This window comes from Drosophila pseudoobscura, chromosome X (assembly GCF_009870125.1).
Source record: "Drosophila pseudoobscura strain MV-25-SWS-2005 chromosome X, UCI_Dpse_MV25, whole genome shotgun sequence".
Taxonomy (NCBI): domain Eukaryota; kingdom Metazoa; phylum Arthropoda; class Insecta; order Diptera; family Drosophilidae; genus Drosophila; species Drosophila pseudoobscura.
Genome location: NC_046683.1, coordinates 6,376,793 through 6,397,397, shown reverse-complemented (window position 1 = coordinate 6,397,397; position 20,605 = coordinate 6,376,793). Strand labels below are relative to the sequence as shown.

The following is a 20,605-nucleotide window of genomic DNA, read 5'->3' as shown; positions in this document are numbered from 1 at the left end:
CAAGAAATTCTTAAATAATTATTTGCCTATTTTTATAGTCGTGGCAGCGACACAAGAGGCAAGAGATGGGACAGAGAGAGATAGATGCACCATATAGTGAGGCGGGGGAAGGGGTAGTCTATCAAATGTGGCAGTTGGGGGTAACAGAGAGAGTGAGAGAGGGAGAGCGAGAGATGGGGGGCTGCCACATTATAGACAGCCGTTGCGGCTGACTGTGTGACTGGCACGACGACATCGTCTGTTGGAGTGTAAATTTGTTGTTTGGGATACAAAGTATATAGTATTTTGATACATACATATACACACGGCTTAGATCTGCTCATACATATGTGTGTGTGTGTCTGCATCTGTGTCTGTTCATTTTTCTGATATTTTACATAGGGAGCAAAAAAAACAAAAACCATGCACTTTTCGATTTTCATTTTCTGTGATTTGTGGTCTCTGCCTCTCTCTCGCTTGCTCTCCTTCTATCCCTCTCTATGCTCTGGTTCATTGTTGTTGCAAAAATAAGTTGCACAGCCACAGCCACGTATACCCTCTCCCCCCCGTCTGTCTATAGCTCCCGTACTCTCCCGATATGTGCCTCCGGGCATACAAACAAATTTCTATGAAGCATTGCAGTTAGATGAGCCGTTTAGTGACAGTCAAGTCGTTGGAACGGGGCACAGCGAGCGGGGAACAGTGCGAATCAGTGGCATGCATTTTTCTATATGCATATATATATCGAGTGCTGCCCTGTCCCCCCCTCTCTCTCTGTCGCTCTCTTGTGTGTGTGTGTGTGTCTTGAGTGCATTGCCATCGCCATTTGCGGGTCGACTAATAATAATAAATATTTTTACAGAAATTAATTAACAGCCACAGAAGCTGCAGCAACAATGGGCAACAAAGTGTTGAAAGAAGTCTCTGTCCATATATCGGGTGTATATATCTCTGTCCATATATGCATCTGTGTGCACATTTTCGATCTGTGTGTGCTGAAAAGGGCACTCTCTGGCTGATATTCCTAGTATTTCAGCGGCAGAAGAGAGAACGAGAATGAAGCACGATGTGGAGGGAGTATCTGCTGGGTCTACGGTCAGTAGTATCAGGAGATCTCTTACTGCCCCATTTGACCCCCAGCTACCACGGTTGGCCCTCTGGTAGCCCACTGTTGGCCGCACACGAAAATAAAGCCAGACTTTTCACGCCCTTCCTCTATGGCAAAAGGAAGCCTCTCTCTCTCTGTCTCTCTCTCCTGTGGCAATTACTCAAATTCAAATTAAGTGGCAGCACACACACACACACACATATGCACCCAAGCTTGCCCCAAGCCCCAAAAAGCGAATGCCACCCCCCAAACAACGAAATACCAAAATGCCGCAACTTGTCTCGTTTTGTAAATAACAAATCAGGCATTTATAAATGATGTGAGCATAAAATTTTCGGGGCACCCAACCCAACCCAATGCCGCCCCGCAGAACTGCCTGCCTGCCACAGGACTCTCGATGCTTAAGCCAGGACTCTCGAGCACTTGAAACAAAGGCCAAGGCAAAGCGGGAAAGGCAAAGGCAAAGGCAATGGCAGTGGCAACTCTTTGGCAGCTGACACGCGCTGCTGCTGTTGTGTTCCCAACAAAACTGTCTCTCAACCCAATCCCCAATCCCCCCACCCTCCGGCCAATCAAGCCCCATCAGAGCCAAAGGACAACCAACGTCTCCGTCTACGTCTTCGTCTTTCGGTCCTCGTTTGTGCCGCGCCGTCTTCATACGTCTCTAATAAGACATGATTGTAATTAATTAAATTAATTCGTTTCGGTTTTAATACACGAAATGTTTTTCGATTTTGCTAAAGGACTCCCCCCCCCCCCCCCCCCCCCCTCACACAAAGGGATGTGCCACAAAAGGATTGGGCAAATGAAAGCGAAGAAGAGATTTCTGATTTACGTTCTCAAATATTTGTTTGTCACACACTCTTCAATGGATGGCTGGATGGGTGGATGGCAGGCAGGTGAGGGTCTGGGGAGGCGGTCCTGCTATCTATCACTCGAACAGAACATCCACCCACTCTGCCAACCGCCCCATGCCGCGTGGTACCCTTGGCAAACTATAAAATGTTGTCGATTTTGATTAGGCAAACTTGACAGGCAACTTTCTAGGGCTGGAGGCTGGTGATTGGGGGGCCGGGGGGCCGGGGGAGGCAGCTGCGCTGGCTCTACGATGGCTTTTCATTAAAAATGCCAACTGAGTTTTCACTGTCTTCAGGGGTTGCTCTGGCATCCTTCCTTCCAGCCCAGGATCCAGGAACTGGGTCCTTGGTGTTGCCTTGGTTTTTGATTGCAGAAGGAGCGGGAGCGCTATGGTGGATCTGGGGAGCATAATGAATTGACATTGATTGGAAATTTTGATTGAAAAAGGGTCGCTGACGAAAACTTGTGTTTAATAAATTGCTACAATTTTCGGTTTAATTAAGAGATTTCTCGATAGAGAAGCAGAAAGAGAGATAGATCCGTTTTTGGGGCGGAACAATATTGATTCAAACATTAATTCGTTCATTTATATTAATGCTTTGGTCTGATTAAAATGGATAAAGGACAACAGACAGACAGCTCCTAGAAAGGCAGCTAATTTTCATATATTTTAATAAGGCTTTTCATGGCACAACTGTACCTTGTTTTCCCTTTTTTTTGGGGGGATGGGCGAAACTGAGGAATCATTAATTTCGTTTAGATTTTAAAATGTCAAAATTTATGTAGCACACACACACACACGCAACCCTTATGTGGCTGCACCCCCACCCGCTCCCTTCCGCTTTTGTGCCCGCATAAAAATGTCAAAAAATACAAAAGAAGGAAGGCTTTTTAGGGGCAGGGACTGGGGCTGGACCTCTTCTAATCATTATTTGTATGGCCTGACCGCCATACACATCCTCCCTTTTTTTGGGGCTAGAGACCCACATATATGAGTTATATTTATTTGTATTTGTCTGGGGCATGCCACATGCCCCACTCCCTCCCTCCCCCGCTGATATCCTAGTGCTATTTGGTCAGTGTAATGCTTAATTATTTACTTAACAACAACACAAAAAAAGGGAAAGAAAACACACAGGAAAAATGCCAGCAGCCGAAAAAGGCCTACGAAACAAAGTGACCAAAAAATAAGGGTGGAGGGGTGAGGGGCCGAAGGGTAGACAGAACAATGGATGCCACCCACCCACACACACACACACACACAGACCATCATCATCATCCTCCAACAACAGAAAAAAGGGTCATCCACATGTGAATGTGCGTTCATTTTTGATGTACGATTCGTTCTGGGAGGAGTGCGGAGGGAGGGGGGGAAAAAGGTATGCATACGTTATGTAATAATAAGGATAAGCCAAAAAATTATTATTACTTTTGGTCACTCATTGAGGGAGGGGCATGGGGCATGGGGCATGAAAGAACAACAGAATTCCCAAAAAAAAAAGGGTTGACCAGAACCAGAGGAAAAACATTATGGCAAATGGCATACGAGCTTTGCTAATGATGGACATGGGGGAAATCAGAGCTTACAAATACAATGTTTCGAAATCGATGACGATAAAGGATCTTCTAGGATCTCTATCATACATTTTTGTATAGTTTCCTGCACTGATGCCTATACTTTCCCTTAAAGATCCTGCAGAATCTATTTGTCAGCTTAATTGGTGCCTCAAGTGGCAAGCCTCCCTTGGGGCAGCGGTCTGTCTGTCTGTCGTGACTGTCGAAAACTTTTGACAGCGCTCGAAGCGGCGTTGGCCCCATGCCACCAATGCCTGTAGCAATTAGAAATCGTCTAATTTGATGCACGAACACACACATATGGAATGTGTAGCTGTTTGTTTTTTTTTGGGGAGCACACACACACACACAAAAAGCCAGAGACAGACATGGATTTTTCTTTGACACTTTTACAGTATATCCCCCAAAAGCCGTTGCCGTTGCCTTTGCCTGCCCCTTACTCTTACCCTTTCCCTCTTGCCTGTCATATGACGCATTAAAAATCGAAGCCAACCCCCCCACCCCTTTGGCCCTCGCCCCCCACCAGTTGTCTCTTTCTCTGTCTGTCGCCAGGGGAGAGGGTTTTGTGTCTTCTTCTTTTGCTTCTCGTGTGCTTTTGGCGCACGCATTAATCCTTTTTTCCAGCATCTTTTCCCCACACCAGACGTACGCGCACACCCATATGTGTACATATGTATATGTATGGGAGGCACGCGTGTATATAATCCTTTTTTACAGCCCCGTCCCCCCGCCTCTCATCCCCTCATTCATTTCTCATTCGACGCTTCATCTTCGTCAGCAGCTTCTCGCATATCAAAGCTAATTTATATTTTGTATAGCATACATTTGGGCGTGCACGCAGTTTTCTGTTACACACGCCCACACACGTCCCCCCGCGCACACACACACACACACCCCCCCCCCCCCCGCTATTACACTCTAAAATCCCCTCTCTTACCCCTTTCTATCACACTCTTAGATCCCCATCTCTTATCCCCCCACCCCCACCACCTTTCTATCACACACCCAGTCGCTCTTTTGTTTCACTGCCTGATTTTTGATAAGTAAATAGAAAATTTTATAAAATTTACATACACATGTATGTGTGTGTGTGTACGGGGGGGGTGTGTGGGGGTGGATGGGGGGAGCTGCTTGTGTTTCTGTGTGCGGGGTTGAAAAAAAAGAAACAGAATTTTAAATTAGAAAATATTAGTTAGCCAGAGCCAAAAAAAAAACAACAACACACACACACACAGAGAAAGAACAGAGAAGCAACATAAAAAAGGAGAGGGAGATAGGGAAAGAGCGAACGGTTCACAGTTGAATGTACAGTTATGTATTTGCATGTGTGTCTGTCTGTCTGTCTGTCAGGATGCCTGTGTGTCCTGTGGCCATCCCCATCACCCCCGCACTCCTTCCCCTGCACTCAACTGTACTTTGACTTTATCTTGTGCTGCCTCCTCGTCCTCCTGCCTGGCTGCCTTTCTCCAGCTGCTTCTTATTTTGCTTTGCTACAGCAGACTCCTGCCACACACTCCACACTCCTGTGTGTGTGCCTCTTGCCTCCTCTTCCAGCAGCATCAATACATCATTTTCGTTTCGTCTTTTCTCTGGCCTCCCCCCCTCTCTGTGTTGATTTTCATGCCACTCTTTTCACTCTTTTTTACTGCTTTTTTGTTGCAGTTTTTTTTTTGTTTTTGTTTTTGTTTTGGGGAAGGGTTCTCTGTGTGTATTTTGGGTATTTTTTGTTTAATATTTAAATAAATAATTAGCAAAAAGGGATATATATATATGTATATATAAATGTGTGTGTGTACATAAGCATGTGTGCGTTTGTGTGTGGGGGGCCTGCCCCCCAGTCCCTCCTCTCTGTGTGTGTGTGCGTTGCTAATGATGTTTGAAATTGTAAAGCAAATGCAAAGGCATGCCCCGAATCCAAGGAATAATACTGGGGGCAGACATGGGGCAGGAAGCGCACTTTCGACGAAGGATTCGTATTTAGTGGGGAAGAAGCAGCAGCTGCAGGAGGTACAGTAATTAATGGATAACAGTTGAGCAGCTTACCAGTAAATATGCAACGTGGGGATTGGGAGGGGAGGGGATTATTAATCAAGTGCTGTTATGGGGTTTTTTAAAGTGATTCTGGAGGGTACATCCCACAGTGCATATGCTCTGGGACATTCCTGTGCTTCTCCAGACAAAATCCCATGGAAAACGAGTAGAAAACAAAAGAAATCAGTCTGGTAATCAGTTTTGATGATTTATCGATGCAGAATCGATAAATATCGATGATAGCTTAACAAAAACAGGAAATCTAGCTAATAGATAGATGGAAATGAAAGATAGATAAATGATAGTTATCCATAATAATCGCTAATTACCTCCAAGACAATCGATAAATGATCGAAGTTCGAAGTAAAACAGCGATTGCTCCCTTCCATGCTCTTCTTTCATTCTGTTTGAATCTGTTCCCCCCCTTCTACTCCCATCTTATGGCTGTGCTCTCGCTCTTTGTATCCATTCCTTCTCCACTGTCTCGCTCTTCTTCCAGCTGTCATTTGCCTATCATGTGTATCCTTCACAAACATAAAGATATATATCCTCTTTCTTTTTGCATTTGTTGTTGCTGTCAGGGGCATAAGCTCTACTGCCACACACACACACACACAGCCCTCCATCCTGCCGCTTAAACGGTATGCCATGCCATGGCTTTGTCTCTGCGCCTAATGTCAGGCTACAGATTTTTCTCTTACACACACGCACACAGATGGGCATATTGAAACCCCTTCTGCCACCCCCAACACTTCACTTTTCTCCTCCTGCCTTTATTCGCGCATTCTGTGCTCTTCTTGCTTATCTGTTTTTTCTTTCTCGGCATTTTTCTTACTCTTTTGGGGCCGCCGCTTTAATGTGTGTGTAATTGTGAAAATGCTTCCTCCGTTCTCCTTCGGATTGGGGCCAAGCCAGCCCCTCCCTGCCATATCCCATTATGTCATGTCATGCAGGCGTTCAAGTGGCAGGGGCCAGGGGATGCCCCCCCACACTGGGCTTCAAAGGGAGAAAGCCCAACCACCTCCCAGATCGAACACACAACCCCTGGCTGCATCAACATCATTTGTTGCAGCATTGATTTGCTTTGATTTATTGTCCAAAAACCGCACAATGCGCTGCAATCGTCTTTGCCGTCGTTACCCCTTCGAATGTTGCCGCAGCACGGGGAAAAAAACAAAACTGAAAAAGGGGTTGCCCCTGCGGCAACAAGAAGGCTCGCTGGGGCACTCGAGAGCTTAAGCTGAAGCACACAATTCATAACATTGCCTTCGTACTAATTACAAAAAGTGCTCTACCCCCTGAAGTCCTGACAGCTGCTGCTCCTGGAGTCCTGGAGTCCTGGAATCGCCCCTGAGCTCTTGCGCGCGCGAGTCTTGAGGCAGCCACGTACACACGACAGAAAACTCACTTCAGACAAACAGCTTGAGACAATGCCGCATGCTGCAACTCCACATGTGGAAAGGGGCAGCATCGCAAGAGTTGACATGTGCCAAGCACACGACAAACAGCTCGACGACAGGAACAAAAAAAATAAATAAAAAACAACAGCAACAAAACGGGAGGCTCCCGCCAGAGCCAATAGTTGATACAATTCCCATCGAAAGATCTCTGGCATTTGAACTCTTGCTGCCAGTTAAAGTAATGCCAAATGGCGGTTGGCTGCTGGCTGCTGGCTGGTGGAGCTGGGATGGGGTCCCAACATTTCACTTAACATTTTTTGGGTTTGTGCGCGCGAGAGATTTTTGTGTGTGTGTGTGCCGTGCCGCTCCTTTGAAGTGGCAACCAGGCCAAAAAATATTAAATGAAACCCAACAAAAAATGCTCCAGGAGTGGACGCTAAAAGGGTGCTCAATACGGGGAAAAGCCTTTTCTGCCATAAGCTGACCACACATACGAGGCATGGGCCATGGGGCACGAGAGCCATTGAAGTGGGCCCCAAAAAAAAAAACCAAAAAAAAAAGGGAACGGTTCGGTTCGGTTTGGTTCGGTTTTGGCCAAAGCCACCCGCATTTTAGTTAATTAACTCATTTGGTTGGCGCACTGGCTGCTAAGCCGTACAGCAGTGGCAGGACCAACGGACCTCTCGAATTTGGGGCACACAAAAGAGCCAGCTCCTGCCTCTTGCTGCAAACCTTTCACCAAAGTTTCCATTAATTGATTTGCAAAAAAAAAAAGGAAGAAAGACGAGTGGCTCCCAGACAGGAGAGCGAACTATTTTCCAAGAGCAGGAATGTCCAGAACAAGTGTCGGCATTCCCACGGGGATTGCAGTTCAGTGGGGCCCAGAACAGGGCAGGAGCGACCCGCAGTTTGAGAGTCGTCGTGTCGGCCTCCCCACGCAGTTGGACAGCCATTGATCGATTCCTGTACGGGCAAAAAGTCAACCCAAAAGAAATGTGGAAAAGTATCCTTCGCTTCGTCGTAGTCATCATCAGCCATTATGAAAACAATTTTCAAGCTTAAGCAGCTCATGGAATGGCAACAAACAAACCCAGAAGTCCTCCAACCACCGGGAAGGAACCCCAGGCCCAGGCCCGGGACCAGGCCCAGACCCTTGGTGTCCTGTCTCTTCCCTGTCTGTTGCTTGTTGTCTGGGTTCTCGAACGTCTGGCATTTGAAAGGACACGAAACTGCAGCAGCTTCCATGGGAGAGGCAACCGCTTGTGTCTGTTGTTTGTACTTAAGAGCTTTTAAATATCATAAATATATATCTGCACTCCACAGAACCACTCCACTCCTCACAGGCCCACCACAGCCGTAATGATGATGACGATGACAAATACATGCCTGGAGGGGCATAAGAAAAATGATTTGCTTTTCCCAGGGATATTGTCATCAAGCGACAGCGCAAAATATCCCTCACCCCGCCACAAATGCATCGATTGTCTAGGAAGGCGATGGGCAGGACTTTTAGTAAATATGGAGGGAAAACAAATGTGTACACGACATGTATGGTGTTTATTCTTGGCGATTCTCTTGTGCAGAAATCGCTTTGTGCCTCAGTCATGCACACGACATGTATGCAGCATTCGCTTGTTTATCTCGACCATCAATGTGCCGCATGTGTCATGTGGGAGCGAGGGGTGCAATTGAAAGAAGGGAAGCTTAAGATATTGTGGGGATAGGAGAGTTCTTCACTTATAGATTAAAAGCAGTCAAGACTCGGCATTAGATATACATATTTTCCAACTTGAACTGCAAAACTATTTGATTTCAGGGAATGGGAATGACTATCCTTATAGCCCCGAAAAGAGTGGGGTCCTTACACCCTTTGCTATGTAACGACTTCCTGCTTAACTTCTTCATCGATATGGAATAGAACTTGTGGCCAAAGAACGGCTGTGGCAGTGGCAGTGCCAGAGTGGCAAGAGTTGCAAGAGGCGGCAGCATTTTGGGGGGGGCATCGACTAATTTCCAAAGTTCTTTATTGCCTGCAACGCCCTGTTAGACCCCAAAAACTGTCCTCCCCCCGCTCGCCCCCTCCTCTCTCTCTCTGTTGGTTTGTTTTTTGTTAGCTTCCGGTATTTATACAAATAAAATTGCACAGAACCCCAACCCAAGCCGCATTCGAATGTGGGGATACCCCAACAGCAACAACAAGTACAAATCAACATGAAAATCGAAGCCAAAGAGCCGTAAAAGTCATTGCCATTTGTGGGGCTTAGATTCTGGCTTTGGGCTCTGCCCTGGAGGAAGCCTTAAAACTTGTGGGGACGGGCGGGGGGTCCTGGAATCCCAGACTAATTTGCCAAAAAAGTTTACACCGCATATTTTTGTAACCTTCATTGCCCCCGCCTTTCTTTTCTGTGCTTTTTGGCTTTTTTTTTTTGGTTTGTTTTCATTTTCGATTCCTTCTCCGAGTATCCTTGATGGCGAAGGACTCCTCCTTCTCCCCCAGAACCCACGATGCCTACGGTGCCTCCTCCTGGCGCATTGAAGGTCAGGACATCCCCCGTCCAATGTTCAAGTTTCAAGGCTTATCGATACGAAACGATAAACTATAAATTTGTTGCTTCTCCTGGCTACTGGCTACTGGAGCTCCTGCGACTGTTTCTCCTTCCTTGTCCCATTCCTGGAGCTGCTGTTTCTGTTCCTTCTCCTCCTGCTAGTCCTGTTTTGTGGAGCTCCTTCTCCTTGTTTTTTTGGGTTGCTAATGCAGACGGCATTACCCCTGGAATGTTTTTTAAGCCTTCCTTCCGTCTGAGTCCTTGGAGTGTGTGTGTGTGTGTGTGTGGGTATGTGTGGGTGTGTTTGGTGTAATGTTGGAGTGTCCATTGGTGGGTGTTTTGGCCGCTTTTTGGGGCTTGCAACAAAAGTTTTTGCAACGTATTAATTTGGCTAAATTTAACCCGTAATGACTTTAAAAGTAAAATTAATGAGGGTCGATAGTTGTACGGTGTAACTTTTTCGCCAACGTTCGTGCAACAACATATGTGTGGCAGCTCCATAACTAATCTCCGCATCCCCCCTCTTCCACCCTTTCTGTTCCTTGCAGCGCGCTACCCTTGCCGAGAAGGAAGTGAACACACTCAAGGAGCAACTGTCCACCAGCAACACGGATCCCGCCAGCGGCAACATCCACAGCGACAGCGACAACCACAGCCACAACACAGGCGGAGCGTCCGCCGCAGGAGCAGCAGAAGGGGAAGCAGGAGCTCAGGAGATCGACGATTCGGATCTGGAACTGGCCAGCGGAGGCGGAGGAGGAGGATCTGGATCTGGCCATCAGCTGAATAGCTCCATTGTTGCAGCGGCCATCACGCTGCAGCAGAACGGCGGCAATCTGCTGGCCAACACCAATACGCCGTCGCCCTCGCCGCCGTTGCTCAGCGCCGAGCAGCAGCAACAGTTGCAGAGCAGCCTGCAGCAGAACGGTGGTGGTGTCGGCGGCGCCTGCCTCAATCCGAAGCTCTTCTTCAATCACGCCCAGCAAATGATGATGGAGGCGGCGGCAGCTGCCGCAGCAGCAGCAGCAGCGGCGGCGGCTGTCCAACAGCAGCAGCATCAGCACTCTCCCCTGCATTCCCCAGCTGCGGAGGCAGCAGCCGCAGCGTCGGCTGTGGGGCCCACAGATCATCAAACAGTGGCCGAGGCCACTGCAACCACCACCCACACAGCCACCACCACCAGCAGCAGCAGCAACACCACCAACAGCAGCGGCAGTGGCAGCAGGAGCCGTGGCAGCCATCACCACAACGAGGACGAGGAGCAGGACGACGATGATGATGAGGACGATGAGGAGGAGAACGCCTCCATGCAGTCGAATGCAGCGCATTTGGACGATGACGACGATGACATGGAGCTGGAGCCCCATCAGTCCCTGGAGGCCATCGAGTCTGCGGCAAGAACTGAACCACACCAACAGCAGCAGCAGCGGCAGAGGCATCTGGCCGGCGATGCAGGTGATCTGGAGGAGGCGTCTGCTGTGGCGGCTGTTGCGGCTGCCACCGATCCAGATCGAGATGATGAGGAAGCTAGTTTAAATGTTAGCAATAATCACAATACCGATAGCAATAATAGTTGTAGTCGAAAGAACAAAAACAGCAGCAGCAACAACAGCGTCGGCACGGGTGTGGCACTGCGTGATAGCAATGATGATATGGATGATCCACATGTGGCAACATCGGTTCATAGTGCCGAGGATGATGACTGCGCCAATAACAATACCAATACCAGCAACAACAACAACAACAACAACAATGGGGGAAGCAGCAACAACAACACCAACGAGAAGCGCAAGAAGCGTAACAACAACACAAACAGCAACAGCAACAATCAGCCCGCTGTGCAACTTGCTGCCAAAGACAAAGAGGTAAGTGGTAGTCCCCCCACCACCCCCAAACCCCCCTTTTCCAACGCATTTACGTTAAGTTGTCAGTCCCGTTTTGATGTTTTCGGCAAGTTGTCAGTCCTCTGGCTTACTCTGGCAAGCCGATGCCTCGTTACGCGCGAAAGCCCTAGCAGATCCGGCCGAGGGGTGCTGCTGCATGACGCGCGACACGTTTATTGCAGGAAAAGATTGTTCTGTTGTTGATGCATATCGAAATATACTCACGAGATGGAGTCCAAAAAGTGGAATGTTCCAGTTTTACTGTTCCGAATGTCGTAGATGTTTAGTTTAAAGTGCCCATAAGCGAAAGGAAATTACCGATTTGGGATGCAATTTCATCCTCTGGATCATCTTTGGGATCAACATGCACTTTGGATCCTTTTTGACCTCCAGCCATAGTCCTTCCCTTGGCATGACTCTCCTCGCAGAGCAACTTTAAGTGACTTTTTAATTTAATAAACTAGAGGTCCGTCTGCCCCATGCAGCACCACCCCCCTCCTTCGTCGTACCGCTCCTCCTCCTGCAGACAATTACCCAGCGCAATGAAATGTAAAACCGTTAAGATTAGACAAACGCTGCCGCCCACAGCTGGGAAATTCCTGGAGGGGAAAAGGATGCAAAAAGAACGGGGGGTAAACGAAGGGAAAGAAATTCCAACCGCAGACGACGACGCACGACTGACCCTCTCTCCTGCCCATCTCGCTTCCCCCCCAACCCCCTGACCGACAAACACGCACAATTGAGAAAACACTTGCACAAATAAGCAAACACCCCCTTCAGGGAAACCGACCGCCCCTCCCACTCCCCTTTGGCAGAACACTTTTCTTGTAATTTTCTAGCCAAACAGTAAAAATGTTGCCCCCAAAAACAGAAACAGAGAAACAGAAACCGAAACCGAAACTGAAACCCAAACACAAAAAAATAAGAAGAAAAAAAACAAAATACAAGGCAAACAAATGAGCGACAGGGAAGCAGGGAGAGAGAGAGAGAGAGGAAAGTAACGGGACTTTTGACTTCTTCTTTACACGCCCAAGAACAAGAAGAGCCGAGCAGAGAAAGAGAAAGAGCAGAGAGTAGGAAAAGGAAGGACAAACAAAAAAAAACAAGGGGAAAATACTGGCAGTCCGTGTGGATCTGGGAGTCAAAAACCAACACAAAAAACACCAACAAAAAAAAGCCAAAACGAAACTTTTTCACAGGATTTAAGAGAAGGACGTGCCGGATAGGGGTAGAGAGTGAAGAGGATAGGATAGGACATGGACAAGGACGAAGGATGAAGGACCAGGGACAATGCAGGGAGTGGGTTGGGTGTAAAGTGATATCATTAAAATATTGACAAGACAATTTTTACGCCTACAAATTTGTTGAATGCCTTTGTTTACACTGGAGAAAAGAGAGGCAGCGGAAGGACAGACAGAAAGCGAGTGCAACAGGGTGGGGGGGAAGAGTGCTAGATGGAGTCCCCCAAGGGAGGACATTGGAATGGCTGTTGACTGCACAAGGAAGTCCCCTTCCATCAGCGGACATCTCGGTACTTCTGCCATGCAACCCTGGACATGGCATGCAACTCTGGAAATACCATGCAATCCTGGACACTCCCGGACGATCCTTTCGCTGCATTTTTTAACTTAAAGCAAAACACCAAGATGAAGCTCTCCTTCTCCGGATATGCAGCCCATCCCTTTGCAGATCTCCAACCCTTAGCCAGGGCCCCAACCGGTTTTCCTTCTAATTTCTCTAATGCAAAACGTGTGGCACCGCGTCTCCGCGCGGTGTGCACTTGCCACACCGCATTGAATGATTGCTTATCGCCTTGAAAGAGCACATCCACATTCCCATTCCCATCCTCACTCCGTGCTGCACCCTTGAAGGAGAGCTGCGACTTGAAGTGTTTTGTGTGGCTTTTTGTGTGGATTTGAAGGAGGATTTGGGGTAGCGCTGAAGGAGGATGCATTTCAGCATCAATCATTATCATTTGCCATTAAGTGCAGCAGCGGCAGAGGCAGCGGCAGAGGCTGCAGCAGCAGCAGCTTCCATTAGCAACCCCTAGGTGTTGCTGCAACAGAAATTAGAAGAAAAATAAGAAGCCCAAAGTCGAGTCGAGTCTAAAGCCTCCAAAGAAGATGTGCAGCAGCAGCGGCAGAGCATTTCTTTAATGTTTTATCACTTCACTTGGCCAGACACCCAACCCTGCCCGAACCCACTCGTGACGCGGCTTTTGCTTTTAGCCTGCGTTTTGTTTGTGTTTTATGCGCGTTTTCTTATTTGAAATCCATTAAAAGCTATTTTTGCCGCTCCGTCGCTGGCTCCTGCTGTCTGCCAGCCTGCTGGTGGGCCCAAGCTCATTAGTTTGATTACTGGCGCCCCGACCCCAACCCCTGCGAGTGGCACTGCCAGTGCCACCTCGGGCATCCATCCCCTAGTCCCAGTGCCAGTCCCAGTCCTAGTCCTAGTCCTAGGTCCAATCCCCCGAACCACTGTCGCAGCATCCAGCATTCACTCCCTCATTCACATGCAAGCTGTGATAAATGCACTCGCCTGACAACTAAATCACTTATGTGAGTGCATCAGTGAGTGTATGGGTGTGAGTGTGTCCATGAGTGTCGTCTGTCTATAAGCAACAGATTCGGATTCAGATTTATCTGTTACACATGTTCATAAATATGCGACAATATTTTCTGTGTCCTCGAGCGTCCAAAAAAGATGATCGACAGGAATGAGAAGCGGAGCGGCGGCAGAGCGGTGCAGTGCGGCTGCCACAGAAATTATGTTAAATGGAATTGCAACAGTTGTTTGTTGTTAGAGTCACGAGAGTGCCACACCGCCACACCCTTCCCCCTCCCCTCCCGTCCTGCACGCCTCGCTCTCTGTCTCTGTCCCTCGCTTGGGTATCCCATCTGGCCGGATCCGCCGTCTGCAGTCTACGCCGTAGACGGGGATCTCTGGCATCTCGGTCTGGCTTCTGGTTCTCCCGTTTGTTTTGGCTATGAGGCATGTGTTTATTTTTTCGCAGAAGTGCATTTTTATAGACAAAGTGCTCGCCTCCATTTGGCCAGGGCTAAAATTAAGCATCGCAAAAACATACAATGCACAAACAAAATTAAACGCTTAAAAAAGCAGAACAACAAATTAGCAAAATACGAGTGGCTAAACTTCCGCTTCGATTTGTCCGCTAATACATATATTATGCTCGTATCTGGACTTGGTCTACCCAAAATTTTCCCCCAATGGCACGTTCGTGGGCCAAAAAAAATGATTGTTTTTATCACGCGGCAAACAAAAAACAAACAGCAAAATGCGGAATCACACACACAGAAAACAAAAACAGAAACAAAAACAAGAAAAAACTAGAGGGGGAAACAAAGTAAAAAATATATTAAACATTTTGCAACCGCAGTTTCGATTTCAGTTTCTTTCTGTTATCTGCATATATTTATAGAAATTCTTTATCGACACATATTTTCAACATGTATTTATTTTATGCACTAAATGGGGAAAAAACAACAACAACAGAAGAGCGGGAAAAAAAGCCACCAGCGAAATACATTTTTTATGACTTTGTTTTGTGGTTAGGATTTTTGTTGTTTATCCTAACACTAGACGCGATGAAAAAAAAACACACACACACAGATGTTCATTCATATCCGATTAGCATTGAAAGAACCACAGAGCATACACACATCCATCAAGTGGAGAGCCATTGTGGCACATTCCTCTGTTTATTGATAAGTCCAGAGCCCTGGGAAACGATTGATAGGCCGGAAGAAAATATTCTCAGCAAGTGGCTAGTCCTTGGAGTAGACAGTGCTCTCATTCCATTCCGAAACGAACCTCTTGGACAAGTGGGCAGCCCACCCTATAGGCGATCGGGCGATAAGCATCGCAAGGGTCGAGTAGGCACTTCCCGTTCCGTCCCGCATCTCACACACAGATCGATGGCCCGACATGGGTCCAGCGGACCAGCATAATTGTTCGACCCGACCCCTCTCTAAAGATAGATAGATAGATAGATAATCGTAATCATAATAATAATAGAAATAATCATAATTTCTCATGCACAAAATTCGATTTTGTGCTTATCATCGCGTGACTCCGACTCCGACCCCGACTGCTCCATCGAAACACTCGATTCAATTCGATTCGATTCGATACCAATGATGAGCAGCTATCAAAATTAATATAACACGCATTGATGGATGGATGGATGGATGGATGGTGTTCCTCAACTAATTAAAATCGAAATAGAATGGGAATGGGAATGCATATGCGAGTATCTCGTACTTCAAAGATAGTTATTATTTACTCGGCCAATCTACGTCATAGGCAAAACCCCACAGCAGGAATTTCGAAGACCACAGCAACAGCCAGCAACAGGGCGGCGATAGCTGGGGAGTGAAGGAGTTCTTCGGTATATGTCACGGTTTTCGTTGACAGATCTAAATATTTGGACACACGCTCCATGCCCAAAATGCCGAGATGCCGACATGCCGGCATGCCGAAAGACAATGGACAAAAGGCAAACACCCTCCATGCGGTGGGAGAATGAAATGTTATTTTTAAATGCAAATCAAGCGGAATATCCATCAAATGTCTAACGCAAATGGTCTAAAATTAAACCCACTCAAACAAGCGAAGCCAAAAACCAGATCAGGTCTCATTTTTTTTTTCACACAGCAACTGTTTAAACATCTCATCGATCCGATCCCTATGCCTGAGAAATTTCTCCCTCTCTCTCTCTCTCTCTTTTATTGAGTTCTCTGGCGCTCTCGCTCTCGTCATAATCTTTGATTAGAAGCCAAGGCAAGAGGCAAGGCCCCCCAATTATTTTGGATTTCTATTAATTTAAATCTCATTATGATTAACCGCAAAAATAGAATAGATTTCATGTTTTGATTCCCATATTTTTGTTTGGTGAATGACTATGGATGGTTTTTATTGTATTTTGTTTGATTGTCGAATGTCCGGAACTTGAATTGAAATGAAGCCGAACCGAAATTATTGGCGATTATTCGAATTTAGTATGATTTTTTCCAATCGAAGCAAAAGTTCAATTTCGTTTACGGCTGCCCAAAGTCGTGTGCGGATGTTGCTGAAATGAAGCGGGTAAGAAGAGTGGCTCAAGAGGAGCCTTACAGCAGGTTACAGGTTCGGGGATCACGGATTCATGACCCCCTCCCAAAAGAGCACCGTTTTCTTGTCATTAGTTTCAATTCAAAGAGCAAATACATCACATACAGTATGGATACTCGTAATGTGTGTGCGCAAATACAAATAGAGGGAATACGGGAATACACAATTGCAATTATTCAATTCAAATCAATCAGCATACAGATACAGATACATTTACAGATGCAGATACACACTCTTGCAGATAGATTACTGGAGACATTGAGCTTAGTTTAGGACTGGGCTCGGGACGCTCGGGACTCTCTCGACTGTCTGTCTGTCTATCTCTCTGTCGTTGCCTGCAATGATTTCTGTTTTCACATTCGTCTACTAGTATTTTGTATTTGTATTTGCTTGCTGGCTGTCACAGCAATTTCTGATTAAAGTGAAAAAAAAACCAGTCATTATCATATTGTACAGCACACCGTACACTGTACACCGTACCACCCCCTCTGTATCCCCTCTTTCCGTGTGTGTATGCCCCACAAGTCAACAGCCCCCTGCCTCGTGGCCAGCTGCTGTCTTTTTTTCGACCAATTGCGGATAAATTCAATTTATTTATCGCATATGGATTCTGATCAGAGAAAGACAGAGCGAGCGAGAGACTGTAGATTACACTCTATATAGAGTGCTCCCTCCCCCCACCCCCCTTTCTGCAGGCCACCGTGCCACTATCTGGCTCTCTTTCTGTTGAATGATTACTGCTGCTGCTCTAGTGGATGAGATGCTGCTGCTCCTCTCCCTCTCTCCCTCTCTCTCTGGCATTTGTGTGTGTGTGTGTGTGTGTGTGTTTTTTTTTGTTTGAAAATGTGGGTAAATGTGTGATTTTGATTTTTTTAAATTGATTATTTCCTTATTTTCGTTTGCGGTCTGCCTCCCCGCCTCGCTGTCCCCCTGCCCCCCTGCCCCAGAGTTGCCATTGTGTTGCGTGAGTTAGTTCAGTAGTCAATTTGAATTACGAGTAGCTGCTGCTGCCATTGTCGAGTATTGTCGCTCAGTGGACATCAGCGGATCAGCAATTGCTGATTGAGGCTGAATTGAAAAACTTTCCCCACGACAAGAAAAAACCGCTTTGCCCCCGCTATGACTGGGCACAACAGCAGCCAGATCCACTGACTGCTTAAAAATCCATTTGCCACCTCATAAATGTGCAACAAGAAATATGATAAACATGAGTTTTCGATGAGCTCTTGGCTGGGACGACAGCGACTGCGACAGCGACTCCTATCTAATTAGAGGCCATTAAATCCCTGACAACCAGAGAAATGCAATTGGCAAAAAGTCCAAATTGGAAAACCCACCGCCTGATTTATGGCCAACAAATAAGCAACAGAAACAGCAACAGCAACAGCCAGGCTGCACCACCTGGGGGTGGAGTGGACCTGCCTGCCTGCCTGCTTGCTAAATGAATAATCTACCAAGTCTTTGGGCCCCAAAATCTCATGTAGCCATCAATTTCCCTTGAATATATATGTATGTGTGTGTGTTTACTTATGCATATGTATATGTAGGTGGAAATCTGTGAAAATTGTCAATTTCGATTTCATCTTGTGGCACCTCCGGACACTCAGGACTCGGGAGTCGTGTCTCGGACTTCCAAGTCAATTACAGGCATGAGCGGAAATTCGAAATATTTCAATTAGAAGAAGGAGAAGACATCTCTCCAGACTGTCAATAAATCAAATTTCATTTCATTTTATTTATTTATTTCTCTTTTTTTTTATTAATTTACCATTAAATTGAGTCTAGAGATACTCCTACTCGTGCCTCGTATTCCCCCACAGTCATGGCTAAAAGTATCTGCTGTTTAGCCAAAGTATCTGCTGTTGCTTGCTGTCTGCTGTCGCTATTTGATTAGCCTTTGTTTCGCTTTTCGTTTTGTGTTGTTTGCCCAACCTTCAGCCTTCCAGCCAGTCGTGTATTTGTACGTGTGACAGAGACCACAATCTCTTGATGAAGAAGTCTTTTTTCTCTGTGCGATTAAGTCCAAAAGAATGAGGGAGAGCAATTACTTAGACAATTGATTTCAAATTAAAAAAAACCCCCTCATAAAAAAAGACTCTCGCAGAAAATGAGGAAAATATGTCATTATTGACGCCCTAAGGTCCTGCATTTAAGTTTCGGCCATCAAACGCAGGTCTTCAGACACCTCCCACCACCCAAATTGAACAATTAAAAAAAGGCTAAGGCATAAAAATCGTTCAATTTGGGGGGCGACTGGAGATGCCCAGGATATGGGCGGGGGGCCGGGGGTAAATGCCTTGACTTTAATTAGTTTGCCATGCTGTCGCTTCAATTTTGATGCAAGCTAACCGCGACGTTGCCATCGTCATCATCCGCATCCTCCATCCGCTAGCCGCTATCCGCTATCCGTTGAGAAATCTCCAACTCAACGCAAATTAAGCGTCGTCAAAATAATTGCCGTTTTCTCGGTCAAAATGCGACCACCACAGTGGGGCGCATAGAACGATAAGTGATCGAATTTGCCGCCTTTGATTGATCATTTTATCGATTTTTAATCGATCTTTAATCATTTATCGTTGCTTACCTTTCGATTTGTTTTTGATAGCTCCCACACTCATCGATAGTTCAGTGCTTGACCCACTGTCCATTCCATTTCATCCCTATTACCTTCACTCTATTCTATTCCATTGCATCGTTCCATTTCGTTTCCTGCGCTCCTTCCTGCCGTCCTTCCGAAGTACGAGCTCCAACCAGGCAGGCAATTAAAATAAGCTTTTGCCATATCTATGTATTTTTTTTTCCGGCTTCTTTTTTCGGATGGCGTTCGGAGGGAACGTGGTCGTGGATTTTATGCATCCAGCGGCATTTTCCGCCCGCTTAATAGAAATGAAATTGTCATCAAATGAAGATTGAGCTTAGAGCCCGAGACGCAGTCGAGTTAATCGATGCACAGACACAGCGATGACGATGGCGATGGCGATGGCGATGGCGATGAGGGGCCAAATTCAATTAGAAGTTGACGCTGATGTTCAAATCAAATTAGAGTCCCCTTCCCAGAGCCCTTCCTGTGCGCGACTTTCCTTTGGTTTGGGGCCAGAACAGAATGTCTGTTGCTGTTTGCTCGGCGGCTCTTACATAGAGAGACATCGATTTGGGGGCCTCCATTCTGTTTGCTCCGAGTTGCAGCTGTCGTCAGTAACGCTCTGCCCCCAGACCCTGACCCACTGCTTAAGTAGCTTTATGTGTTGCACTTGCAGACACCTGCTTAACCCACCAATGAACCCGCACCACATTTCAGAAATACCAAAATCCAAAAAAAAGGACAACTGCAAGCGGAAGGAAGTTGAAACCATTAGAAACTGACAAACCCACGAAATGGCTGGAGGTTGGAGCATATTAAGGTGTTGTGCGGCACTCTCTCTTTTGTCTGCCGCACTGTCTCTGTCGCTGCCTCTGCCCCTGCCCCTGCATCTGGCTCTGTCCAACTTTCAACATGATGTGGCATACCATCCCGAAACCCGAACATCCGTTCATATTTTTATATCCCCAAAAATACAAAACCCCCAACACAACACACAACCCAACAAAAAAAAAACACCAACACCACACAAAAGGCACACAACAATGACAGACCTGTAGCCAGGACGAAGGACGACCAAGGACCAGGATCCGAACGGTACTACTGCCTCCGCTGCCTTACGAATGTTTGCTCGAGAGATGTTGATTGGCATTGCGTGGATGGGGATCCAGGGAATCCAGGATCCACAGTCCAGGGTCCATGTCTGCTCTGCTCTGCTCTGCTGTTGGAGGAGAAGTCCTGTATGTCGAGGAGGATGCGGGCACACACAAGAGCAATGCTCCGTGCTCATAAATTATTGTCTAGACTATGATTTTAACGTTTTTTGATTATGAAAGCACTCCCTCCACCCACTCCCCCCCGCTCTCCCTTAACCCTTGTCCGCAATATATAAAATAAAAATCGGTGGGTTATAACCTTTTTTTATCCTGTTCCTGTTCCTGTGCTTTTTGCGTGTGTAGATATCATATCAATAAGCAAAAGGATTAGACATGTGACTGAGTCCCGAATACAACCTA

The 20,605-nt window shown here is 46.7% G+C and overlaps 1 protein-coding gene across 5 annotated transcripts in view; it reads left to right on the top strand.

The window, feature by feature from the left end:
* Nucleotides 1-20,605, top strand: part of ct (homeobox protein, cut) — a 77,493-nt gene that overhangs the window by 33,664 nt on the left and 23,224 nt on the right. For all 5 annotated transcript variants that reach the window (XM_033382317.1, XM_033382316.1, XM_033382315.1 and 2 more), the window contains exon 2: nucleotides 10,046-11,362. In XM_033382317.1, coding sequence (XP_033238208.1) covers nucleotides 10,046-11,362 — 1,317 coding nt within the window. The remainder of the gene's footprint in view (nucleotides 1-10,045; nucleotides 11,363-20,605) is intronic.